Source organism: Dipodomys merriami, unplaced genomic scaffold (assembly GCF_024711535.1).
Source record: "Dipodomys merriami isolate MVZ:Mamm:240054 unplaced genomic scaffold, mDipMer1.0.p SCAF_19, whole genome shotgun sequence".
Classification (NCBI taxonomy): domain Eukaryota; kingdom Metazoa; phylum Chordata; class Mammalia; order Rodentia; family Heteromyidae; genus Dipodomys; species Dipodomys merriami.
The window spans coordinates 7,544,281-7,571,786 of record NW_027203270.1 but is presented as its reverse complement, the minus strand read 5'-3'; the positions used below and the strand labels follow the sequence as shown (position 1 = coordinate 7,571,786).

At 40.9% G+C, this 27,506-nt stretch overlaps 2 protein-coding genes across 6 annotated transcripts in view; one reads left to right on the top strand and one right to left on the bottom strand.

Annotated features, from left to right (window-relative positions):
• Acaca (acetyl-CoA carboxylase alpha) overlaps window positions 1-27,506 on the top strand; it is a 297,113-nt gene that overhangs the window by 18,183 nt on the left and 251,424 nt on the right. The window lies entirely within an intron of this gene.
• CUNH17orf78 (chromosome unknown C17orf78 homolog) lies at window positions 5,509-26,116 on the bottom strand. The gene is given in 10 exon segments (XM_070026877.1): window positions 5,509-5,559; window positions 5,623-5,741; window positions 7,514-7,543; window positions 11,147-11,156; window positions 13,105-13,151; window positions 14,456-14,618; window positions 14,621-14,712; window positions 15,497-15,583; window positions 17,413-17,506; window positions 26,066-26,116. Coding segments are annotated over 10 exon segments (744 nt in total).

The window sequence follows — 27,506 nt, the reverse complement described above, 5'->3', positions numbered from 1 at the left end:
CTGAATAGCTTCAAGGCATGAACCATCTGTGCCAGGATTATACTCTTACAGAAAAGTTGATGAGCATAGACTTTGCCACAGGTTTTCTCTTGTGGGAAATCTGCTGTTTCTAGATTAAGACATTCTGTGGCAGGTGAGGCTTGGAAGGGTGGTGATTAATGTAGGCATTTTCTAAGAGCAATGCTTTCAGAATCTCATGAAAAGAAGCAAGATGGCACACTCCCCTTTTCACTTAAACACTACTTCAAGAATAGGTCTTTCCACTTCTGCAGCAAAATTTATTCAAACAGGCAGACTCATAGCTATGTCTTTGTAAGAAAGGCTATGGTCACATTGCTCTGGAGTCTTTATTCAAACTATATGTGGCTCAGTATTAAAATAGAGGAATAATATTAGATCCACTTTAGTTCTGTATTGTCCCTAGAGTACTATTTGTCTGCAGTTTCTTAATCTTTCTTTTAAAAATATTTATTTATTTATTTATTTATTTATTTATGTTGGTGTGGGGCCTGAACTCTGGGCCTGGGTGCTGTCCCTCAGCTCTTCAGCTCAAGGCTAGCATTCTACCATTTGAGCCACAGCGCCACTTTTGGCTTTTTCTACTTATGTGATGCTGAGGAATTTAACCCAGGGCTTCATTTATGCGAGGCAAGCACTCTACTACTGAGCCACCTTCCCAGCCCAGTTCCTTAATCGTAATCTCTTGGGAATGATTTATGAGTAGCACTTTTGGAATGTTTGCAAACTACATGTAGTAGCAGAGGCTAAATCATAATCCCTGGGCAAGCAGGTGCCCTGTCTAGTTAGTTGAAAACCATTTGAGCATTATGTCAGATATGAGGTTGGTTAACAGTTGGATTGTTTGGATGCTATAAGTCCATTCATAGTGTTTGGAAAGAGGCCTTTGTCTTCATTTGGTGGGACAAAAATATATCCATTGCCAGGTGCTGGTAGCTCATGCCTGTTATTCTAGCTACTCAGGAGGCTGAGATCTGAGGATCACAGTTCAAAGCCAGCCTGGGCAGGAAAGTCTGTGAGATTCATCTCCAATAAATCACTAGAAAACCAGAAATGGTGTTGTGGCTCAAGTAGTAGAGTGCTCACCTTGAGCTGAAGAATGCAAGGACAGGGCCCAAGCCCAAAGTTCAAGACCCACAACTGGATATATATATATATATATATATATATATATATATATATATATATATATATATATATATATATATATATGTATGTATGTATGTATGTGTGTGTATATATGTATATATATGTATATATACGTATGTGTATATATGTATATATGTGTATGTATGTATATACATACATACACATGCATACACACATATATACACATACATATATCTATACACATATACACATACATATATATATACACATACATACACACACACACACATCCATTACTATGGATATACAAAGTCAATCACAGAAGTGGCATGAGGGTAACTGCTCAGCCCAGGCTCCCCCTTCTCTATCTTATCATTATTGTTGATTAAAAGGTCTCAGTGAATGTAAGAGTGTAACACTGGCAAGAATCTGCCCATACTGATTAACAGTGGAGTGAAGATAGTATAGAAGACAGTGTATTCTTTCAAGTATATGAGGCAGAGCAGAACTTTTTTTTTTTTTTTGTCGGTAGTGGGGCACTGTCCCTGAGCTCTTCAGCTCAAGGCAAGTGCACTACCACTTGAGCCACTGTGCCACTTCTGGTTTTCATTGGAGATAAGAATCTCACGAACTTTCCAGCCCTGGCTGGCTTTCAACAAACCCTCAGATCTCAGCCTCCTGAGTAGCTAGGATTACAGGTGTGAGCCACCAGCACCCAGCAAGAGCAGAACTTTTTAAAAGTATGTCTAATGGATAAAAATAATCACTGTAGCTTTCTTTGAGTTTGATGTATTAGGAGCATCTTGTCTAACCTAGAGATCAAAAAAATATGAAAGATAAAGAAGGATGCAAATGAACATTTCTTCATATAGCAGTAAAGTACAAAATCCCATATGATGCCAAGTACCTTTTATTTTACCTCTTCGTTACCCAGTTCTTACACTGATAAAGCATCAGTACTGGATTGCACATATGAATGAGAAGCTACAATTGGTTGAAACCTGAAACTCACTAGCAATGTACCTATTCACTCCTACTTGAACACTGAATCTGTTCAGATTTTTTTTGTCAGTTGTGGGGCTTGAACTCAAGGCCTAGGCACTGTCCCTGAGCTTTTTTTCTCAAGGGTGGTACTCTACCACTTTAAGCCACAGTACCACTTTGGTTTCTGGTGTGTAATTGTAGATAGGAATATCATGGACTTTCTTTCCTACCCAGTCTGGTTTTGAACAATGATCCTCAGATCACAGCCTCCTGAGTAGCTAGGATTACAGGCATGAGCCACTGGTGCCCAGCTTGACCAATTTTTATTTTATTTATTTATTTTTTGTCGGTTGTGGGGCTTGAGCCTGGGCACTATCCCTCAGCTCTTCAGCTTAAGGCAAGCACTGTACCACTTGAGCCACAGCGCCACTTCCAGCTTTTTCTGCTTATGTGGTGCTGAGGAATCGAACCCAGGGCCTCATGCATGCAAGGCAAGCGCTCTACCACTGACCCAACTTCCTAGCCCCTGACCAAATATTTTTAATAGTCCCATTCTACCCTCACCATACTTGCCTACATGTCTCATCAAGTTTTGTGGGGTTTTGTTTTGTCTTTTTTTTTTTTTTGGACCAGTCCTGGGGCTTGAACTCAAGACTGGGCACTGTCCCTGAGCTTCTTTTGCTCAAGGCTAGCACTCTACCACTTGAGCCACAGTGCCACTTCTTTTGTTTATGCAGTACTGAGGAATTGAACCCAGGGCTTCATGTATGCTGAGCAAGTACTCTACTGCTAAGCCTCATTCCCAGCCATTCATCAAGTTTTGTATATAATATCTGAATTCCTAACTCTTCTGGACATTATGATTGTGTGTGTGTGTGTGTGTGTGTGTGTGTGTGTGTGTGTGTGTGTGTGTGTGTGTGTGTGTACACAGGTACTGGGGCTTGGGTTTCAGAGATTGGGTCCTATACCATATCTCTTTTGCTTTTTTTTTTTCTCTTTTGTATCAGGCTTGGATTGAGGGCTTAGGTGCTGTCCTTGAGCTTTTTTGCTCAAAGCTAATGTTAGAACTAATATTAGGAAAATAGCAGTACATACAGATAGATACCTGTTTCCTAGCACAAAAAAAGAATTATCCACATTTGTTTTGATCATGAAGCAACCTGCTGCCTCCCAGCACTAATATGGTAACCCTGTTTGCTTTCAACAAATGATGTAAACTATACAGAAAACACTTCCCTTCTCAGAATGAGGGGCAAGCCGGGACTCATCTGTCCCAGGCTACAGGTTCTCCTTCCTTTGCCTTCTCCATAACTGCTGGCACTGGCACAGCTTTCTGGCTCCTGGTGACATTGACTCTGAAAGGAGGAAAATAGTGGTATATACTTTAGTGACTGGCAAACATCCGGATATTTTCTAAGCCTCATTAGAACTCTCCTTCTTGTGGGAGTGGGGCGGGGGTGAACAGAGAAGGTGAAGGAGGATGAAAATTTTCGAAAGTACTTTATGTGCATGTATGAAAACAGGATTTCAAAATCTGTTGAAATTGTTTTAAGAAGGGAGGAGGAGTTAAGGCAAGTGATAGAAAGGTGAAGTCAATGGAATATGCATATATGGCAATGTCACTACAGAACTACTCCTTGAACAACTAATGAATACTAATAAAAATAATTATTTTTGGCCAGTACCAGTGTTTGAACTCAGAGTCTTGAACTGTGAGCTTGCTAACTCACAGGTGGGATTCTATCACTTGAGCCATTCCTCCCACCTGGTTTTTGCTAGTTATTTTGCAAACAGAGTCTCTCAAACCTATCTGCCCTGCCTGGCCTCAAACCATCTTGGATCTCAGCCTCCTGAGTAGCTGGGATTACAGGCATGAGCCACCAGCACCCAGAAAACAAAACAAAACAAAACAAAAACCCACTCAATTTTTAAAAAAGTAATTAGGCTGGGAGCCGATGGCTCATGCCTATAATCCTAGCTACTCAGGAGGCTGAGATCTGAGGATCACAGTTCAAAGCCAGCCCGGGCAGGAAACTCCATGAAACTCTAATCTCCAATAAACACCAGAAAACCAGAAGTGGCACTGTAGCTCAAGTGGTAAAGTGCTAGCCTTGAGCTGAGGGACAGCGCTCAGGCCCAGAGTTCAAGCCCCATGACTGACAAAAAACAAACAAAAAAAAAGGAATTAGGGCTGGGAAGGTGGTTCAGTGGTAGAGTGCTTGCCTTGCATGCATGGAGCCCTGGGTTCGATTCCTCAGCACCACATAAGCAGAAAAAGCTGGAAGTGGCATTGTGGCTCAAGTGGTAGAGTACTAGCATTCAGTGGAAGAGCTGGGGGACAGTGCCCAGGCCCAGAGTTTAGGCCCCATGACTGACAAAAAAATAATAATAATTATCCTTTAGTGTGGTACTTATGTATATTCCTAGAACTAAAGAGGCTGAGGCAGAAGGATCTGAGTTTAAGGCCAGCTTGACCTACATACATAGTAGTGAGACTTTGTCTCAAAATTAAAACTAAAATTAATATAAAGCTTGTATGCAGAGGTATACAGAATTCTAAAATCTCAGTAACAAAGTCGAGCATGTTGGTATATGTCTGTAGTCTCAGTACTCAGGAGGCAGAGGCAGGAGGATCATGAGTTCAAGGACAAGCTGAGCTACATAGTGAGAACTTGTTTTCTCCCCTCCTCCACATCAAAAAATGTAATACTGCTGGGTGCTTGTGGCTCATGCTTGTAATCTTAGTTACTCAGGAGACTGAGATCTTAAGGACTAAGGTTGGAAACCAGTACCAGGCAGAAAAGTCCATGAGATCCTTATGTCCAATTAACTAGCAAAAAAATGGAAATGGAGCTGTGGCTCAAAAGGTAAAGCATCAGCTCTGAGTGGAAAAAGACTAGTGAAAAAATGAGGTTCTGGGGCTGGGGATGTGGTTTAATTGTAGAGTGCTTGCCTAGCATGCATGAAGCCTTGGGTTCAATTCCTTACTACCACATAAATAGAAAAAGCCAAAGATGGCACTGTGGCTCAAGTGGTAGAGTACTAGCCTGAGAGGCTCAGAGACAGAGCCCAGGCCCTGGGTTCAAGCCCCAGGACCAGCAAAAAAAAAAAAAAAAAAAAAAAGTAAGGCTCTGAGTTCTAGCTTCAGTATCAGTGGGTAATACACGCATGTGTGTACACGTGTGCGTGCTCACACACACACACTGCTTCAATAACAAAATAAAAGAGCACCAAGTGAAGGAACTCACATTTGGCAAGCATTTTCTATATGCTAAGCTCCTCTTACACAAGATCCCAATTAGCCTCCCTCCATGCGAGAGACAAATGCTTTGAGTCCCATTTTAACAGATGAGGCAGTTGAGTTGGAGACTAAGCAGCTTTCCCCAAATCACTCAGCTAGTGAACACGAATGCCAAAATCCATGCTCTCCTCCTTATGCCAAGCTGCCTATGGAACAGAAGGAAGTCTTCATAGACCAAGTCCAAGGATCCAAAATATCAGCCAGCTTACAGGGCATGGAACTATGGCAAATACTATTATGGGAATTCCACCAAGCAACAACATAGCAGTTGTCAGAACTTTGACCACAACACTCCATTTCTGTCTCTTCTCCAGGTTCTCATCTGTGTCTAAAGGAGAGATAGGGTGGAAGAAAGAGAAAAGAGAGGAGAAAAAGAAAGAGAATTTGAGCAAGGGAAATGACCAACCTTTTCTTTTACTTAAACTTGTCCTGACTCATAGGCTTATAGGGGGCCCAGTCCACTCAAAGTCAGAAGCTGGATTCTCACTTCAGACTCAGAATCAGGAATTGGATATGAATCAGGGGCTTCTTATCCCTAACCTCTTTTTTCAGCCTCTTCTCAATGAGTCATCTTCTCTGGGATTTTGGATTTTCCATAGTCTTTCAGGGCATATTCTTGCACTGTTCTCAAATAAAGATAGCCTTGGGTACATAAGGAGTTCTAAACTTACCTTTATCATCCTCTCAGAGTCCCTACACTTTAAAAAAAATCACATTTCCTTCAATCCCAGCACTGAGGGAAAAAAGAAAAAGAAAACAAAGTCATGGTTCGTGTGTGTTTCCTGGTTTAACAGAATATATGAGGAACAAAGGTGAATTGGCATTGCTTCTGAGTCATAAGCCAAATCTTTGGCAAATGGCTGGGATACATATTGTTATTACCAATCTCATGTTAAATTTTCCCGTTGTAGGGTCTATGATATAATCCAAACTCAAATTGGAGTATTCACCCATTTAGGGAAGACAGAACCATGCACTTGTTTGATATCTTCACTATTTTAATTGCTTAATGTTCAAATATTTTGTGTCTAAACATACAGTGACTGGAATTACCTATAACAGGGATAACTGTTTATTCTGTTCCCAAGTCTGGACACAGGGTAAGCTTACTTGCTTAGAGGTAAAAGATCACTGATGGTGTCAAGGTACAAACATTTCTGGGACCTTCTTTATAGAGAAGGTAATTTTCCCATTAAAAAAAATAGAATGATTTCTAACATAAACTAATTTCTCAACCCCCAGTAATATTCTAGAAGACTCAGACTAATAATATCAAAGCTAAAAATGCTTGTTGGGTGCTGGTGGCTCATGCCTATAATCCTAGCTACTCAGAGGATCTGAGGATCATGGTTTTCTTTTCTTTTCTTTTTTTTTTTTTGTCGGTCCTGGGGCCTGAACTCTGGGCCTGGATGCTGTCCCTCAGCTGTTCAGCTCAAGGCTAGGGTTCTACCACTTGAGCCACAGTGCCACTTCCAGCCTTTTCTGCTTATGTGGTGCTAAGGAATCAAACCCAGGGCCTCATGCATGCAAGGCAAGCATTCTATCCCTGAGCCACCTTCCCCAATACCCCCCTCCTTTTTTAATGTCAGTTGTGGGGCGTGAAATCTGGACCTGGGTGCTGTCGGTCAGCTCTTCAGCTCAAGGCTAGGCCTCTACCTGTTGAGCCATAGTGCCACTTCCGGTTTTTCTGGGGGTTGATTGGAGATAAAATTCTCATGGACTTTCCTGCTCAGGCTGTCTTTGAACTGCAATCCTCAGACCTCAGCCTCCTGAGTAGCTAGGATTACAAGTGTGAGCCACCAGCGCCCGGCTAGGATCATGGTTTTCAAAGCCAGACTGGGTGGGAAAGTTGTGAAAGTGTTATCTCCAATGAACCATCCCATACTAGAAGTGGAGCTATGGCTCAAAGTGGTAAAGTGCTAGACTTGAGCAAAAGAGCTTAGAGAGAAAGCCCAAGTCCTGAGTCAAGCCCCAGGCCCACCTACTCCCACCCCCCAAAAAACCAGAAAAACCCCAAAGCTAAAAATGCTTCTTTTTCTTTTTGTTCTTGTTTTACTCCTACTTATTTTGTATCTTGTGTCAAAAGACTAGAAAAATCACCAGTACTTGTAGTTTTATCTCCATTATCCCCTGGAATGTGGAGGTTGTAGTGGTAAAAAAAACATCTCTGACGCCGGGCGCTGGTGGCTCACACCTGTAATCCTAGCTACTCAGGAGGCTGAGATCTGAGGATTGCGGTTCAAAGCCAGCCCGGGCAGGAGAGACCGTGAGACTCCTATCTCCAATAAACCACCAGAAAACCAGAAGTGGCGCTGTAGCTCAAGTGGTAGAGCGCTCACCTTGAGCTGAAGAGCTGAGGGATAGCGCCCAGGCCCAGAGTTCAAGCCCCACGACCAAAAAAAAAAAAAAAAAAACCCATCTCTGAGGAAACTCTTTTTCCTGGGTAGACCCTGCATTGGAAGACCTCTGGTAAGAAAACTGTAAAACAAAAAAGAAATAATGAAAGAACAACTACAGTAAAAAAATTTTTATCATTTATTTATTTTTATCATTTGGTCTGACAAAAACTATAGTTGTATCTACCTGATATTAAGTTTTTTTTTGTGTGTGTGTGTGTGTGTGTGTGTGTGTGTGTGTGTGTGTGTGTGTGTGTGTGTGTGTGTGTGTGTGTATGTGAATGGGTGAGAGTTGAACACAGAGCCTCAAATAGGCCAGGCAAGTGTTCTACTACTTGAGCCAAGTTTTTAGCCCATTTGTTTTGTTTCTGAGATAAGTTCTTCCTGTTTCTGCCTTCCAAGTTGCTGGGATTACAAATATGAACCACCCGCTCATTTCTGATATTAAGCTTTTAATTGTAGCCCCAATGACCTGAGTGTTCATAGGTTTAGGGTATAGGCATAAAATACTGCCAAGAATAAATGTGGATAGAGATACTAAGAAGAGATATGGATGAAATCTCCGTGAGGCCTTTTATAGCTTAAGATCAGAGTAAAGGAATAAACCTTATCTTGTTTACCTATTATTCTTAAGATTATAATAATAACAAAGATAGAAGGGTGTAGCACTGTTGAAAGTTTCCTTCTTTAATAGAGGTGACTCCAAAGTCCACGGAAGAATGTAAAATGTAATGTGACTGAATTACTGCTAAAAGTCAACTATTTTGAAAGGAGATTGGAGAAAGCAAAAGGAAACACCCTCCTCCCCAGCTTCATATATTCAGTTTCATTCACTTAACAGGTGTTCACACATGTATACCTTATATATATAATATATATATATACATATTTATATATGTATATATATATTTGTATATATGTTTATATAAGGTGTATATGCCAGGAACTGCTTCATTTGTATATATCAGTTGGATACATTCTCACAAGGGAACAAGCCAAGAGGAGGGAGAGTTGTGGAGTAGAACAGAGGAAGCAGACTACAATGAATACAATCAATATGTTTTATAGTAGAAGGGGATGAATGCTTCTAAAAACATTAAAACCAGAGAAAAATAAATGAGTAAGTAGTCTGAGGAGCACAGATTGTCAATAGTTGGTAGTCTGAAGTATACGTTAAGTATCAGTGAGAAGGTGAGAATTGAAGCAAGACTTGAAGGCAGTCATGGGTTCACCAAGAAGAAGCCTGGGTGAAGTACTAACTTGGGAGGAAAGGCAATGAGAGTAAGGCTCCAAAGCAGTGGTAGAGTTGTAGAGTTGTAGTAAAGTGGTCAGGGAAACAACAGAGTGAGCAAGTAGGTGATGTGGTTTCAGACCATAAAAATCCAGAGGAAACAGGTGTAAGGCCTAGCAAGCCAGTTTAGGGATTTTGGTGGCTTTTCTTTTTCCTCAGCACAGCCTTACACTTGTTAGGCTGGTGCTATACCACTTGAGCTATCTCCAGCCTTGTTTTTTGCTGTTTATTTTGGAGATGAAGTGTAACAGACATTTCTGCCTAGACTGGCATTGAACCTGGATCATCTAAATCTCAGCCTTCTGAATAGCTAGGATTATAGGTGTGAGTGCCTGGAAGGACTTTGGGTTTTGGGTTTTTTTTAATGTTCTTGGTGGTGGTTGTGGGGCTTGAACTCAGGGCTTGGGAGCTGTCCCTGAGCTCTTTTGCTCAAGGCTAGTGCTCTACCACATTGAGCCTCAGCACCACTTTCAGTTTTTGGGTAGTTACTTGAGATAAGAGTCTCACCAGGACTTTCCTGCCCATGCTGGCTTTGAACCACAATGCCCATATCTCAGCCTCCTGAGTAGCTAGGATTATAGGTATGAGCCATTGGCACCCAGCAAGGACTTTGGTTTTTATTTGGGCTTTGTGCAGAAGAGTGACAGGAATTGGGAGGGTGACAGGCAGACACACCAAAACCTACTAGGAGGCTACTACAGGCATCAGATGAGAGATGGTGTGATTTCAGTCTAAGAGTGGAAATGAAGAAGATAAGATAGATGTTGACTGTAGTCTGGAACTTACTTCATGTGTCTTCACTAATGACCTCATCCAGTTCAGGCAGTGGTTCTTATTCCAGTTTGGAAGGTCTTATCTGGTTGCCTAAGTCAGACCTGTAAATTCGACTTGACTTTTCTTTTCTTTCCTTTTCTTTTTTTTTTTTTTTTTGGGGGGGGGGTCTGGTCATGTGACCTGAACTCTGGGCCTGAGTGCTGTCCCTCAGCTCTTCAGCTCAAGGCTAGCGCTCTACCACTTGAGCCACAGCACCACTTCCGGCTTTTTTATCTGCTTATGTGGTGCTGAGGAATCGAACCCAGGGCCTCATGCATGCAAGGCAAGCGCTCTACCATTGAGCCACCTTCCCAGCCCCATCGACTTGACTTTTCTAAATGACTCCTCTATATCTTGATTAAGTCTGTATAAAATGAGCTTTGCTTCAGGAGCTTGTGGCCATAGTATTCAGGCACTATACCTGAAACCACTGGAGAAGTAGTAATCCTTTATTTTAATTTAATCAGGAAGATAGTGTTGGGAGAAATAGGTTGAGATACCCTTAAAGTCATTTCATTCAAAAAGAAAAACAAAGCTGGGCGCTGGTGACTCACTCCTATAATCCTAACTACTCAGGAGGCTGAGATCTGAGGATCACAGTTCAAAGCTAGCCTGGGCAGGAAAGTTCGTGAAACTCTTATCTCCAATTTACTACCAGAAAACTGGAAATGGTGCTGTGGCTCAAGTGGTAGAGTGCTGACCTTGAGATGAAGAGCTCAGGGACAGCACTCAGGCCCATAGTTAAGCCCTATGACTGACAAAAAAAAAAAAAAAAAGAAAGAAAAACAAGGAAATTTACAGCATAATATCACTCAGTTCTCTGACATGATAACATATGTTTATGAGAGAGATGAGAGAAAGATAAACCTTATTTTGGACAAGTTATCAGAGTTTTGGTTTTCCAAATCTGTAATATGGTTAAAATAATACTCAGCGTATTTCTCAGAGATGTTGTGAAGGTCTTAAACAAAAAATGAGAAAGCAAGTATGAAGATACTTTGCAATCTGAGTGACATTATGATTGAAAGAGCAGGAATAAACTAATCTTTTTAAGTAGAAGAATTCTGCTCTGTAGCCACAGGTATATTTCAGCATGGCATGTGTTCCTACCTCCTGGGAACTACTGTTTTAAAGCCTACAAAATAGGCTTCATTTGTCAGTGTAAGTTCAGTTCTGCCTCAATTATAAATTAATGTCCATCCATGTTCCCAGCTCATCTCCTTCAGGTCTCACCTGTGAAGTACTGAGTGTCAAGATGGAGCAGGTCTATAAATACAAACACTGTACTGTAAGTGACCATAAAATTGCAATATTAGCCGGGCGCTGGTGGCTCACGCCTGTAATCCTAGCTACTCAGGAGGCTGAGATCTGAGGATCGCAGTTCAAAGCCAGCCCAGGCAGGAAAGACTGTGAGACTCCTATCTCCAATAAACCACCAGAAAACCGGAAGTGGTGCTGTAGCTCAAGTGGTAGAGCGCTCGCCTTGAGCCGAAGAGCTGAGGGACAGCGCCCAGGCCCAGAGTTCAAGCCCCACAACCAACAAAAAAAAAAAAAAAAAATTGCAATATTAGCTGGCTTTGGTTAAAGATATTTGCATAAGAAATCTTAATTTGAGGATATCAGTGGTATGGTAGAATTTTAGAAAGTATAATACAGTGTATGAAACACCCAAGTTATATAAAGATACATAATTTACTATACCTTGGCCACATCCTTAGAAACGAATGTCTTATTTCTCAATCTCTATATAGATGTTAGAGATTTTAGATATTATATTACTGGTTCTTGGGACTCATGCTTGCTAGGCAGTGCTTTACTACTAAAAGTGTGTTTCTTCATTATTCTGGTTATGAATCCCTCAGTTTCTCTACAAGTGCCAACTTTTCTCTTTCCAACAGTATAGGAGCAGTGTCTAAGGAATTGCCTGAATAAAAATGCAATTTTTTACAAAAAGGATGGGTAAGGGGGCTGGGAAGGTGGCTCAGTGGTAGAGCACTTGCCTTGCATGCCTGAGGCCCTGGGTTCGATTCCTCAGCACCACTTAAGCAAAAAGAAAAAAGCCAGAAGTGGCACTGTGGCTCCAGTGGTAGAGTGCTAGCCTTGAGCTGAAGAGCTGAGGGACAGCGCCCAGGCCCAGAGTTCAGTCCCCACGACTGGACCCCCCCCCCCCCAGAAAAAAAAGGATCGGTAAGAACCTGTCATTGTTTTTTATTTTGGTACCCTGTGTCTTTCTTTTATTTATTTATTTATTTATTTATTTATTTATTTATTTATTTTGTGAACACACTGTACAGAGGGGTTACAATTACATGGGCAGGATAATGCGTACATTTCTTATCAAGCATTGCAGCCTCCTCCTTTGTTTACCCTTCACATCCCTTCCCAGCTTCCCCCCCTCCCCCCTAATCCTCCGCCCCCCAAACCCCCCCCTCCCCGCACCAACGTTGTAAAGCTTGTTTTCGACATGACAACTTGTACTTCTCATTGTTGCAACAGGTCCACCTGTATCCTTAAACGACTTGTTTTTCCCCATCTCCTCCACAAGTTATACTGACATCAAATATAGTGAAAGCAGGGGTTATACTGTGGGGGAGGGACATACAAAGCAACAAAGAGATAATCTTATAAATGCGTTAGAAACAAATGCATGAAAGAAAAAAACATTAAAATACATATCTAAGGGTTCATTTTCCTAACATCACATTATCTGACCTTTTCCGCTTGACTCATACATATGGTACCCTGTGTCTTGTATATACCTTTATCTGAATTGGGGAAGGGAAAGGGAATAACAAAATGGTGAAACAAAGGACAAAGGGTGAACCAATGCAACAGAGATACTCACAAGACACTATGTTGGAAATGAACTTTACAATTTGGGGGGGGCAATTAGGGAGGAGGAAACGTGGGAGAAAAACAAGGGAGGGGGTAACTATTCAACAATAAATGTACTCATTACCTTACTTATGTAACTGTAACCCCTCTGTACATTACCTTTACAACAAAATAAAATAAAATTTAAAAAATAGCCTGGTTTTCCAGGTGCCTGTGGCTCACACCTGTTATCCTAGCTACTCAGGAGGCTGAGATCTGAGAATCACAGGAACCTGTGTGAAACTTTTATCTCCACTTAACCATCAGAAAACTGGACGTGGCGCTGTGGCTCAAGTGGTAGAGTGCTTGCCTTCAGGTGAAGAGCTCAGAGACCATGCCCAGGCTGAGAGTTCAAGCCCTATGACTGACAAAAAAAAAAAAAAAGAAGAGGAGGAAGAAAAGAAATGCCTGGTTTTTAACATAGCTATATTGCTGAAAAATTAGTAACCAATATTTCATCTCTTCTTCTACTCTGCTATTTCAGTTCTAATTTCTCAGTCTATCTTCACCCTGGAATAGCACACTTCATTTTCTAGAAAGATAGAAACTTTTGCCAAATAAAGAATACTCTGAACAAAGAACCATTATAGCAGAGAAGTCAAAACAAAACAAAACAAACAAAAAACGAATGGGTGAGAATAGGAAAGAAGAGAGGTGGAGAGACTTAGGACTGGGATCAAGAACCACTGCCTGGGAGTATAGCTTAGTGGAGGAGTACTTGTTCAGATTGAACCCTAGTTTCAATCTCCAGTGACATACAGAAAGGAAAGGAAGAAAGAAGGAAGGAAGGAAGGAAGGAAGGAAGGAAGGAAGGAAGGAAGGAAGGAAGAAAGGAAGGAAGGAAGGAAGGAAAGAAGGAAGGAGGGAAGGAAGGAAGGAAGGAAGGAGGGAAGGAAGGAAAGTGGGAAAGAAAGAATGAGGCAAATATATGTATATTGATATGGCAAATTGCTAAAGTATATTGTTAAGTGGAAAAAGCAAGGTACAGAACAGTGTGTATGATATGCTATCATTTATACTCTTAAAATACATGCCATACATGCTTGAAATATCCCTTCAAAGAATATAATAAGTTGGCAAAAATAGTTCCCTCAAGGAATGAGACTGAAGGATGAAGAGACAGGCAGAGGAGGGAGACTTAGGTTTCCCTACATACTCCTGTGCTGTTTGAATGCCTTTACTGTGTGCATTCAAAATGAAACTAAAAAAAATAAAAAAAGACTCATCAGAAATGAAGATCATATCACCATTACGAAAAGTCAGTACTAAAAGAGATCTTAGAAATTAGAAAATTGATTTTCTTTTTCTTTTTTTTTTTTTGGGTCCGGTCGTGGGGCCTGAACTCTGGGCCTGGGCGCTGTCCCTCAGCTCTTCAGCTCAAGGCTAGCGCTCTACCACTTGAGCCCCAGCGCCACTTCGGCTTTTTTCTTTTTGCTTATGTGGTGCTGAGGAATCGAACTCAGGGCCTCAGGCATGCAAGGCAAGCGCTCTTCCACTGAGCCAACTTCCCAGCCCTAGAAAATTGATTTTCAAAGATGACAGATTAAGAGAGAGAATAAAAGAGAATAATACATTTCCTGGTGGCTTTTGCTGCTACTAAGTACCTGCTGCCATCAAGGATATCAACTGAAAGTTAGTGTCTACCTCTCTCTCCCTTTTGGATCTCACCTTTGCCTGTTAGAAAGGATCCAGGCTGTAACTTGGTTGCAGGGGTTAAGTAACAGTGGGGGGGGGGGGGGGTGGCAGAGCTGTTAATTTGGGGAGCAGCAATGGTTCTCAAGTTCTTCAGAATACACTTGACCTCTGGCTTCCTTTCTGAATAAAATGAGGTTGACATTTTACTTCACTCCAAGAGCCAAGGCACTGTAGGGTAGCCATAGTTCAATTTTGGATCACTGTGGCAATTTTGGCTTCTGTGTGTGTTTCTGGAAGAAAAACCAAACAGGAAACTGCTGCCAATCCTCTATCTGACAATGCCTCGCTAAGCCATGTCCCTTCATGACACCTATTAAACTCCACAGGTGCTTTCCCTTTTAGTTCACCTCCTCTTTTGTACATGTTTCTGGTATCAAATATGCAAGTCCTGTTTTTTTTTTTTTTTCTTATTTCGTCCTACCATGAGTCTCATGGAGAAAGTTGACTTCAATAAATTCAGTATAGGGAAATGCTCATGGATAGTTTTCTTTGAGGCAGAGAGAGCTAGGCACTACTTCCTTCTCTTTCTTTGTTCCCATCTACTTGACTTTTGCCTAAAAGTCTGGCAACTAATTTGCCAGAAATCCCAAGTGAGTGTGTGTGTGTGTGTGTGTGTGTGTGTGTGTGTGTGTGTGTGTGTGTGTGTGTGTGTGTGTTAAAATAGTATATTTGAGATCTAGGTTAAGAAGTGGGTAAACAAGGCATTTTCAATAAATAAAAAATTCTTGGAGCCAGGCACTAGTGGCTCACACCTGTAATCCTAGTTATTCAGGAGGCTGAGATCTGAGGATCATGGTTCAAAGCCAGCCTGGTCCAAGAGAGGCCCTGAGACTCTTATCTCTAATAAACAACTCAGAAAACCAGAAGTGGCACTGTTGCTAAAGTGGTAGAGCACTAGCCTTGAGCTGAAGAGCTGAAGGACAGTGCCCAAACCCAGAGTTCAAGCCCCAAGACCAACGAAAAAAAAATTCTTAGAATGGCAAAGTGATTTTGCAGAAAAGGCTTATTCCCTACCTTGTATTAACAAATTCCTGATGCTTCTCACATCCTTTGGGAATATCCCTGGTAACTGTTCCACTTGGCAGCTGCTTTCTCCAAAGTCTGGGGGGGAAAGGAGCTAGAATTTACCCAGTATTTACTCATTAGAATTCTGGGCACTGTAGGAGAATACAAAAGAATGAAGTACTCGCTCATAAAACTTGCAACTGGGGAGATCAAACCCTCCCTAAAAAAGACAAACAGCTGCATACAAGAAGTTACCTTATTATAAAGAAAACTGAGTACCAATCTATTACTTTTAGGAGAAAGAAAAGTGAAAACAGTTAAGTAAACTTCCCAAATAATGAAAGACTAACCATTTTATTCCTTCAAAAATGCTTAGTTTTTTCTTCTCCATCCTGTTCTATCTGCCTGCTGTCCTAAGGAGAATCTTCAAAAGTTTATTATTACAATATAGTTTTCCACAGAACAATAGATCATAGTTATGTATACTTTATTATACTTATATCTGCATCTTATGCTATTTTTCCTTAACTCTGACCAGCTAATTTTAGAGATGAAATGTTCAAAACACTCTGAAAATATAGCTTTTTTTTGGTGCTAGTACTGGGGTGTGAACTCAGGGCTTACTCTTTTTTTTTGCCAGTCCTGGGGCTTGAACTCAGGACCTGGGCACTGTCCCTTAGCTTCGTTTGCTCAAGGCTAGCAATCTACCACTTGAGCCACTTCCAGCTTTTTTCTTTTTATGTGGTACTGAGGAATTGAACCCAGGGCTTCATGAGTGCTAGGCAAGCAATCCACTAAGCAATATTCCTAGCCCAGGACCTTACTCTTGATTAGCTTTATCGCTCAAGGCTGATGCTATACTACTTGATACATACCTCCACTTCAAGCCTTTTCCTGGTTAATTGGAGATAACCAGCATGGACTTTTCTGCCCAGGCTGGCTTTGAACCATGATTCTCAGATCTCAGTCTCATGAGTAGCTAGGATTACAGGCATGAGCCACCAGCATGGGATTTGGCTTTTGAATTCTGCTGGGATTATAGTTGTGCACTATCATGCCAGGCCAAAAAAAAAATACATTTAAACAGTACAAAAGAGCAGCATATAATACCATTCCACCCCAAATCACTTTTTCTCTCACCTGTCTTACCTAAGAGCATCCCTATCTATTTGGATGTGCCACTTTAGAAACTAAGGCAACATCTTATAAGGGTTTCCTTTTTTTTTTTAATGTTGGTCGTGGGGCATTGTCCCTGACCACTTCAGCTCAAGGCAAGTGCTCTATCACTTGAGCCACAGCACCACTTCTGGTTTTCTGGTGGTTTATTGGAGCTAAGAGTCTCATGGACTTTCCTGTTCAGGCTGGCTTGAACCACCATCCTTTGATCTTAGCCATCTGAGTAGCTAGAATTACAAGTATGAGCCACTGGCGCCCAGAAGGGTTTTTCTCTTAATTGAGGACAATACTAAAACTGTACTGGAACTCTTTCTAAAGCTATCCATTCAAGCCAGTTGTGGTGTACGCATCTATAATCACAGCAGTCAGGATACTGGAGCAGGAGGTCATGAATTCAGACAAATCTGGGATATATAGCAAGTATGAAGCCAGCTTGGGAAACAAATCAAGGCCTTGTTTTTTGTTTTTGTTTTAAAGATATTTCATTGTAACAGGACTTTTAAAATATTAATTACATTACTAAGACAGAAGAATGTATTATGTTCTCTGAAAACACCTAATTGTGAAACATAGCTTTCTCTCTGGCTTAAGTTATAGTCCTACTTAAAGACAGAAAGCTACAAAGATAACTTCTAGAAAGTTTTACTTGCTGGGGATAGACTACGTCCTGATATGTTGGAAAAAACCCCAATGGCTCACTAAGCTCCTCTGAATTTTTTTTTTTTACATTAGCCTAGAGAAGTACTTACCTTTCTTGGAGTCATAAAATGCAAGGATTAGGCTGAAGACCAAAGTGGTATCCTTGTTAGTTTGAGCACTGATTGCACACAGTTCACCTTTAATCTGCTATAGCCTCTTCTAGCCGTGTCTCTAGTTGCTTTCACAGCCTTAAAACTAAGTTTCCCCTTTACAGGGTCTGGTTCCACTCTGGTTATTTTGCCTTATTTCCTGAGGACTCAGGGAATAGAGCTGATTGGAGAAAGGGCCAAATCTGCTTATTAATAATTAACTTGAAGGTCTTCCCTTATCTTTACAACTGGTACCAACAGAGAGACCTGTAATTACCTGTAGTTTTTTTCTAGAGTAAGGGCAAAAATGCTTAGTGAGGGCTGGGCACTGCTGGCTCACACCTGTAATCGTAGCTACTCAGGAGGCTGAGATCTGAGGATCACAGTTCAAAGCCAGCCAGGGCAGGAAAGTCCATGGTGGCACAAGTGGTAGAGTGCTTGCCTTGAGCTGAAGAGTTCAGAGACAGTGCCCAGACCCAGAGTTCAAGCCCCATGACCAAAAAAAAAAAAAAAAAAAAAGCTTAGTGATATGCTTTATGTACTTGCAAATAGACGCATAGTCATATTTGTTGATACAGGCACATAGATAGAAATACAAATAGAAAGAGGTAAGTGTCTATTAGGAAATGCAATTTCTGAAATAGAGCAGGCAACTAAGTCTGCATGAGTCAGTGACTTATACTGGACTAGGAAGCAATAGAATGAGGATGGAGGATAAGCCCTGTAATAAACTATTATCATTTTAGGAAAATTCCTTGACTTTTCAGGATCTTAGTTTTCTCCTCTGTAATTTGAGAGGCCCAACCAAAATATCACATTTACACATGAATTCACATGAGCACAGACATATGTATCAGGTGTGTGTGTGTGTGTGTGTGTGTGTGTGTGTGTGTGTGTGTGTGTGTGTGTGTGTGTGTGTGTGTGTGTGTGTGTGTGTGTGTGTGTGTGTGTGTATTAGTGAGACCCGAGGCTTGAATTCAGGCCTTGGACACTATTTTTGAGCTCAAGGCTGGTGCTTTCCTACTTGAGCCACAGCTCCACTTCTAGCTTTTTGCTGGCTAATTGGAATTAAAAGTCTCATGGACTTTCCTGCATAGCCTGGCTTTGAACTCCGATCCTCAGAGTAGATAGGACTATAGGCACGAGCCACCAGCATCTGGTTTAATCAAATTTTGAACATTTTCATATACCTAAGTAGTGAAGTGAGTGTTGTAAGACAATATTCCTATGAGAAATGGGTCAAGAGGTAAGGAATAGCTAAATACATTAGGTAAATGATACTGTCTATAGCTTGAGCAAGTTTTCCTAAATATATAACTGCAGTTGAAGATTTTTTCCACAGAGAGAGAGATAATTTTGCTAATCCTGGGGCTGAACTCAGGGCCTGGGCACTGTCTCTGAGCTTCTTTTGCTTAAGGCTAGCACTCTACCACTTGAGCCACAGCTCCATTTCTGGCCTTTTCTGTTTATGTGATACTGAGGAATCAAACCCAGGGCTTCATGCATGCTAGATCCCACATTCCCAGCCCCAAAGATATATTTTTTTTAGCAAATGCTCTAAAGACTTATTTTTTTGTACAGAGGATCTCATTTTGTAGTCTAGGTTGATCTGGAAGTCATGATCCTCTGCCTCTGTCTCCCAAGGGCTGAGATTACAGGTGTGTGTCATAATTCCCAGTTCTAAAGGCTTTTTGATTGCATAGCTAGGTAGATGATAAAAGACATATGAAGATCTACTCAGATATTTGCCTAATTCCAAAGTTTCTACAGTCTTTACCTCTGTAAGTATACTGACATTGCAGACATCATGGATTTAGCTATTCCTGAGAACATTGTGGAGCTAAAGATCGATGATGATATAAAGGAAACTTGGGGATGGCATAGGGGTTCATATCTGTAAATTCTAGCAAAAGGCCTGCTTTGGCTACATAGTGACACCCTATCTCAAAAACAAAACAGCTTAAGGGGCTGGGAAGGTGGCTCAGTGGTAGAGTGCTTGCCTCCCATGCATGAGGCCCTAGGTTCGATTCCTCAGCACCACATAAGCAGAAAAGGCCAGAAATGGTGCTGTGGCTCAAGTGGTAGAGCACTAGCCTTGAGCTGAAGAGCCGAGGGACAGCGCCCAGGCCCAGAGTTCAGCCCCAGGATTAGCAAAATTATCTCTCTCTCTAGAGAGACCGACAAAAAACAACAACAACAAACAAACAAAAAAAGCTTAATAAATAAGTTAGTAAGTAAAAGGAGTCTGGTTTAAAGGACTTTCCACTCATGAAATTTGAATCAAATTATAATAATCAAAATTAGTACCCTGTTTCCTGACATCCTGATAGAATTTGACATCTGGCTGCATTAAGCATTAGAGAAGTCTCAGCGGGGAAATGGAAAAGGAAAAAAATGTCACAGAAAATCAATGTGTTGGTTGGAAAGATAGAAGGAAGTATTGGGCATTCTGTTCTAGAACAAATCTTTATTGATATTATCATTCCCCCCTCCCCAATGAAAAGGTTTCTTTACCTTCCTTGGGTTTCATGATTTTTATTTACTATTTCTTTAACACAATTATATGCTTCTCTGCTCACTAGTGATGGAACATTTATCCTGCCTGCTGTTTTATTTGCAATTCTCTTTAGATGCCACATGACAGTGCTGCCACCTGGCAGCCAGGGTAGGAATGGATCTGAGGTCCAGTTATTCTCATCCTGTGTCACAAGATGGCATTAGAACTTACTTTTCCCAGAGGACAAAGATAAAGGGGAAAGTTTTTGTTTTTGTTTTTTTTTTTTTTTTTTTTTTTTTAATCAACGCTCAGAAACCTAACTGGCTTTTTTTTTTTTTTTTTAACTCAGTGGCTCAGAAATCAATCTACATGTTGGAGCGGGCCATACTGTGGGATACTGCAATTAACACATCAAAATATCGAACAGTGAAGAAATAGACCCAGAATTGTTTCCCTTCTAGATGTTTCCACCAATTTTCTTTCTTTTTTTTTTTTTTGTCGGTCGTGGGGCTTGAACTCTGGGCCTGGGCGTTGTCCCTTAGCTCTTCAGCTCAAGGCGAGCGCTCTACTACTTGAGCTACAGCACCACTTTCCACCAATTTTCTAAGGGTTTGATATGTGGTTAAAACAGCGAGTATCTCTTCTGATCTCCCCTCCCACACATACTAAGTTAGCAAGGAAAAGATGCTATTATCATAGTAAGGGGGCTTATGATGTGTCAAATTTTGAGATCTGACCTCTGGAAGACAATAGGAATACAAACTAAATGGATGAATCAGAGCTGTGCAGGAGGAGCACTTGACCAGAAACCCTGATGCCCTATCAAAGCTCTAGATTAGGCTCTGTAATTTGATTGACTTATTTAGAGTAAGTTACTTAATGATTTTCTTTAATGAGGTGATTGGAAAAGATGGCTCCCAAGACCTCTAGAGTTTTAAAATCATCTTATGTCTACACTTCCCTTATTTTGTCGGTCGTGGGGCTTGAACTTGGGGCCTGGGCACTGTTCCTCAGCTTTTCAGCTGGAAGTGAGGACTCTACCACTTTAGCCACAGCACCACTTCTGGTTTTCTGACAGTTAATGGGAGATAAGTCTCACGGATTTTCCTGTCCAGGCTGGCTTTGAACCATGATCCTCATCCTCAGATTTCAACCTCCTGAGTAGCTAGGATTACAGGTGTGAGCCACCAGCGCCCGGCTTACACTTTCTTTTAAGGTGCTTTTTAATTTAATTTTGATTTTGTGTGTGTGTGTGTGTGTGTGTGTGTGTGTGTGTGTGTGTGTGTGTGTGTGTATCCTGGGACTTGAACTCAGGGTGTGGGCACTGTCCCTGAACTTTTTTTTGGGGGGGGGGTCTGGTCGTGGGGCCTGAACTCTGGGCCTGGGCGCTGTCCCTCAACTCTTCAGCTCAAGGCTAGCGCTCTACCACTTGAGCCACAGCACCACTTCCGGCTTTTTTCATTTTACTTGTGTGGTGCTGAGGAATCGAACCCAGGGCCTCAGGCATGCAAGACAAGCGCTCTACCACTGAGCCATCTTTCTAGCCCCTATCCCTGAACTTCTTTGGCTCAAGGCTAGTGCTCTACCACTTGATCCACAGCACCACTTCTGACTTTTTCTGAATAATTCATTGGAGTTAAGAGTCTTACAGACTTTTCTGCCTGGGCTGGCTTTGAACTGTGATTCTTGGATTTCAGCCTCTTGAGAAGCTAGAATTACAGGTGTGAGTCACCAACACCTAGTTAGATTATTTTCTAAGTGCATTTTAATTGACACAGTAATTATGCATATTTATGGGCTACAATATAATGTTTTAATTGCTATATTCATTATCTCCTAAGACATATATCATTTTGTGCAGGAAACACTTCAAATCTGCTCTACTAGCTCTGTGTGTGTGTGTGTGTGTGTGTGTGTGTGTGTGTGTGTGTGTGTGTGTGTGTGTGTGTGTATAACAAAGGATAGGGCTTTTTGGTTGTATATATCTTCATATATGTCTATATTTATATATGTCTATAACTTTCACATATGAAAGAAAACATATACCTTTTTGTCTCTCTGAGCCTGGCATACTTCACTCAGTATTATTTTTCAGTTCTGTCCATTTCTGTGCAAGTAACAAAATAATATTCCTCCTGATAGATGAATAAATTTCCAGTGTATGTTTATATGTATAATATATATATATGTGTGTGTGTGTGTATATATATACATATATATAAAATTTTCTTGATCCATTCATTGGTTGTCTACCTATGTAAATTAAAGTAATTTTTTTATTATATATAACACAGAGAATATACCTACATTCCAAAAATGTTCTTTTTGTTCTCTTCTAGTCCCTAACCTTAACTTCCATAAGGAGTAAATATTAGCTAGAGGGGGTTGGGAATGTGGTTTAGTGGTAGAGTGCTTGTCTAGCATGCATGAAGCCCTGGGTTCAATTCCTTAGTATCACAGTGGCACTATGGCTCAAGTGGTAGCTAGTCTTGAGCAAAAGAAGCTCAAGGACAGTGCCCTGAGTTCAAGCCCCAGGACTGGCAAAAAAAGGTATTACCTAGATTATTACCACCACAAATGAATTTTGCCTCCTTTTAAAATGAGAAACATGGTCTGACACCAGTGGCTCATGCTTATAATCCTAGCTACTCAGGAGGCTGAACTCTGAGGATCACAATTTGAAGCCAGCGTATGCAGGAAAGTTGGTGAGACTCTTATGTCCAATTAAGCAACAAAAAGCCAGAAATAGAGCTGTAGCACAAGTGGTGAAGTGCTAGCCTTGAACACAGGGACAACACTTAAACCCTGAGTTCAAGCCCTAGGATCTGTGCGTGCGCACGCGCACACACACACACACACACACACACACACACACACACACGAAGTGATATACTCTTTTATATCTGGCTTTTTTTGTGAATATTGTGTTCACAAAATTTATCCATATTACTTCATGTAGCAGTTGTGTGTTCATGTTCATTGCTTTATAATATTCCTTTGTCTGGATGTATTATGATTTATTTATCCATTATATTGCCCAAAAGACATCTGTGTTGTTTCTAACTTTTGGCTGAAATACTCCTTTGACCACATTTGAAAGTTGCTCAGGAACTTATGGAAGTCAAAGTTGTTTAAACTGTTTGCAAGATATATTCAAGTTGATCAGTTGTTCGCATTAATACTTCTACTTGTGTTATATGAAAGTTTCTGTTGTTCCACATTGCCAAAAAGGCCAAAGTGTCTTTTCTGTGTGGCATGATAATGAGCTGAAGCACAGCTAAACATATCTTCATATAGTGCCAACTCTTATTAGTTTCAGAAGCTAACACCACAGACATTTGCTCCTTCCAAGAAACAATAGAGGATTCAGCTTATTGCTAGGGCCCTGCACCTGTGAGAGTGAATTTAATCATAATTCCTGAATCAGGAGAGTGTCTACAGGGCATTCTGTTGTTGTGCTGAACCTAATAGGAAATGGGAGAAGGGAACATACAAGTAGAAAATAACATTTTCTATATTCCCTTTTGTGTTCTAGCTCTGTGCTAGAGGCTTTTCATTTTCTTTTTATGACAACACAAATGACCAACTTATAAAGTAGATTTTATAGCTCAAATTGATAGACAAGGGAAGTGAGACTCAGAAAAAGGGTTACTTGCTCAATCTCATAGATTAATTACGACAGAGTTAAGATTTAAAATGTGGTCTATAGCCTGGCACCGGTGGCTCACACCTGTAATCCTAGCTACACAGGAGGCTGAGATCTGAGGATCATGGTTCAAAGCCAGCTCGGGCAGGAAAGTCCACGAGACTCTTATCTCCAGTAAACCACTAGAAAACCAGAAGTGGTGTTATGGCTCAAGTGGTAGAGTGCTTGCCTTAAGCTGAAGAGCCAGGGACAGTGCCCAAGCCCGGAGTTCAAGCCCCATGACCAAAAACAAAAAAACAAAAACAAAAACAAAACAAAAACCCACCAAAATGTAGTCTATGTGAATGAAAAAGAGCTAAGCTCTTTACAAAACAGAGCACAAAGAAGGCTACTCTTAAGAGTCTTTGCTTAAGATTGCTAGCACCAAGATAATAGGGCATATCAGAACAGAAGGTCCATTAACCAGTAAACAAGACTTGTGAGATAGCTTTGAATCTATCTGCAGTTCTAGGATGTTCATGAGAGATAAGATTTTTAAAAAGAAGGGATATTGTGAAATCTTCTGATTTAAGACATTTTAAAGTTTTTTTTTTTCTTTTTGTGTAGGGGGGAAAGCAGTACTATGGCTTGAATTCAGGCCTTCACCCTTGCTTAGCAGGTTTTCTACCACTTCAACCATGACCTAGCCCTTATTTAAGATATGATACAGAAGCTCTGAGTTGGGGCTGGGAAGGTGGCTCAGTGGTAGAGTGCTTGCCTTGCATGCATGAGGCCTTGAGTTCCATTCCTTAGCACCACATGAGCAAAAAAAAAAAAAAAGAAGCTCTGAGTTCAACCCAATACCAGCCAAAAAGAAAGAGAGAGAGAGAGGAAGAAGGAGGAAGAGGAGGAGGAGAAAGAGGAAGAGGAAGAAGAGAAAAGGAAAGGAAAGGAAAGGAAAAATTAATAAACTGGAGGCCTTTCATGAATGTAGAGGAGAGTGAGATCTAAGATGGATATGATGGAAGGCTGAGCAACATAAATGTCAGAATCCTAGAAGTAGGCAAAACTCAGTGAGTTATCTTGTTTATTTTCCTGCCTTAAAAAAAGGCTCTTTAATGGCTCTAGTTATAGAGAGAACTTGGAGGCTGAGTTCAGTCACTAGTACTGCTGAAACAAGCAAACTAAAAAAAAAAAAAAAAAAAAAAGGAAGAAATACAGGGAAAAAAAGAAAAGAGAAAAAAAGGCTCTTTAAACTTTTCCCAGGTATTTAGTTATAAAGAATAATGGACTTAGACATATACATTTATATTTAATCATATCACATCATACCATATTTGTCAAGAAGCAAAGATTTAGTGACTGCTTAAAGTGTAGTTAGGGACCAGAAATGTTTGGGTTTAGCTATTACAGGGGAGGGAGAACAGAAATGCCATGTGAATACCCAAGTACCCTGTGACAATCCTGGTTTCCATGTGAAAAAAAATGTATGTATATATGTATTTATATATACATATATTTTTTTTTCGGTTGGGGGGGGGGGCTTAAGTCTAGGCCTGGGTACTGTGCCTGAGCTCTTCAGCTAAAGGCAAGCGCTCTACCACTTGAGCCACAGCACCACTTCTGGTTTTCTGATGGTTAACTGGAGATAAGAGCCTCATAGACTTTCCTGTCTGGGCTGGCTTTGAACCAGGATCCTCAGATCTCAGCCTCCTGAGTAGCTAGGATTACAGGTGTGAGTCACCTGCGCCTGGCTTCTGTGTAAAAGTATTGTAGACAGTCTTCAGCATAAAGTCTTTTATTATTTTTTTTTCCGGTTGTGGGGCTTGAACTCTGGGCCTGAGCACTGTCCCTCAGCTCTTCAGCTCAATGCTAACGCCTGACCATTTGAGCCACAGTGCCACTTCTGGCTTTTTTCTGCTTATATGGTGCTGAGGAATCGAACCCAGGGCCTCATGCATGTAAGGCAAGCACTCTACCACTGAACCACCTTCCCAGCCCTAGTCTTTCTTTTATTTTTTAAATTTTTTTATTGTAAAGATACTATACAGAGGGTTACAGTTACATGAGTGAGGTAATGAGTACACTTCCTCTTGAACATTGTTACCCCCTCCATTGTTTTCCCCCTACCATCCCCTCCCTCCCTCCCTTCCCCGAGGTTCTTTTTTTTTTTTTTTGATTGTGATTGATTACATAATTTCCCGAATTTCACAGTATTGTGGAATAATGATGCTCATTTAAAGTCACAAGTTCATTCTAACTTTCCTGGAGCAAATTGTCTATCACAGTCTGTAATATATAACGGTGCTCACATGTTATATACCATATATGTGATCAGCAGCATGGGGATATTTGGTAGTGGTTCAACCAGATGAGTGGGAGTTCTTTGTTTCTTAAGTCCTGTTAGTTTTGTCATATCACCTAACATTTTGGATTTAGCATCCACTTATCAGGGAGACCATGTACTGTTTGTCTCTTCGTTCTTGGCTTACCTCGCTCAACATGATTCCTTCTAGCTCCATCCATTTCCCTGCAAATGCCATTATTTTGTCATTTCTAATGCCAGCCCTAGTCTTTCATTATGTAATCCTACCATTCATCATCAGGACTAGAATTATAAAGTGGCTTCCCTAAGGATAATTTCTGACTTTATAGTAGTGAAATTCTTTCAAGCTTTTGTGTGTGTGTGTGTGTGGGGGGGGGTTATGTGCTGGTCTGGGCTTTGGACTTCAGGGCCTAGACACTATCCCTGAGCTTTTGTGCTCAAGGCTAGCTCTCTATCACTTGAGCTACAATTCCACTTTGGGCTTCTTTGGTGGGTAATTGGAGATGAGAGTTTCACAGACTTTCCTGGCTGGGCTAGCTCCGAACCACAATCCTCAGATCTCAGCCTCCTGTATGGCTAGTATACAGGCCTGAGCTACCAGGATGTCTTCCCTTAGGCTCTTAGCTCTGACAACCAGAATGGTTGACCTGGGTATGGGGGAGTAGTGTGTAGATAAGGTCTTTGTATTTTCATTTATCTCACAAATGAGGTAACAATACTTGGCAAGGCACTGACTTTCTTGACAAATTTTGATAATCTGTAAAGCAGCTGAGTATTCCACGGAGGCTCTACCTCCCAAATGTAAAGCAAAGACTGATAAAAGCAGTTATCAGGAGCAGAGTGACTTCCTGCGGACAGATTTAATCTTTATTTTACTCAATGAAGAACTTACTAACATTTACATCTGGTCCTATTATAACAGCTATAAATAACATAATAAGTGATAAGAAATGCTCTCTTTGCTTAATATACATACACATAATTACAGCCTGCTCAAATGCTGAACTGTGGTAGTAAACATATTTGATATTTGCTGTAAGAATTCAGAGAAGAGACATAAATTGCTGGAAGCTGGAGGGGACCTTCTTGGAGGAAATGGGACTTGAAGGACTAAAAAACTCAGAAAAACAAGAGAAAGGAGGATGTCTGGCATTGAAAGTAGATATAGAACATTAAGTATAATTATGGCAAATGCAAGAAGCCAAATAAGAGTACAAGAATATTAGAGGATCAGTACAAAATGACATGCTGGTTTCTTTGTCCTTTTCTACTTAGGAAACTTGTAACTATGGTCACATAGCCATAGGGTAACTCTTCATGGTCTTTCTCTCTCACTTTCCCTCCCTTTCTTTCTTTTCTATTCAAGGCTGGTATTCTACCACTTAAGCCACACCACTTCTGGCTTTTGCTGGGGAATTGGAGATAAGAGTCTCTCTGGATTGTCTGGCTCAGATCTCAGTCTCCTGACTATGTAGTATTGCAAGTATGAGCCACTGGTGCTAGGACATAGTCCCATTTTCTGTTAAGGTGTTTGTTTTTTTTTGTCTTGTTGATAGAGGGGCTTGAACTCAGAGCCTGATTGCTGTTGCTGAGCTCTTTCACTGAAG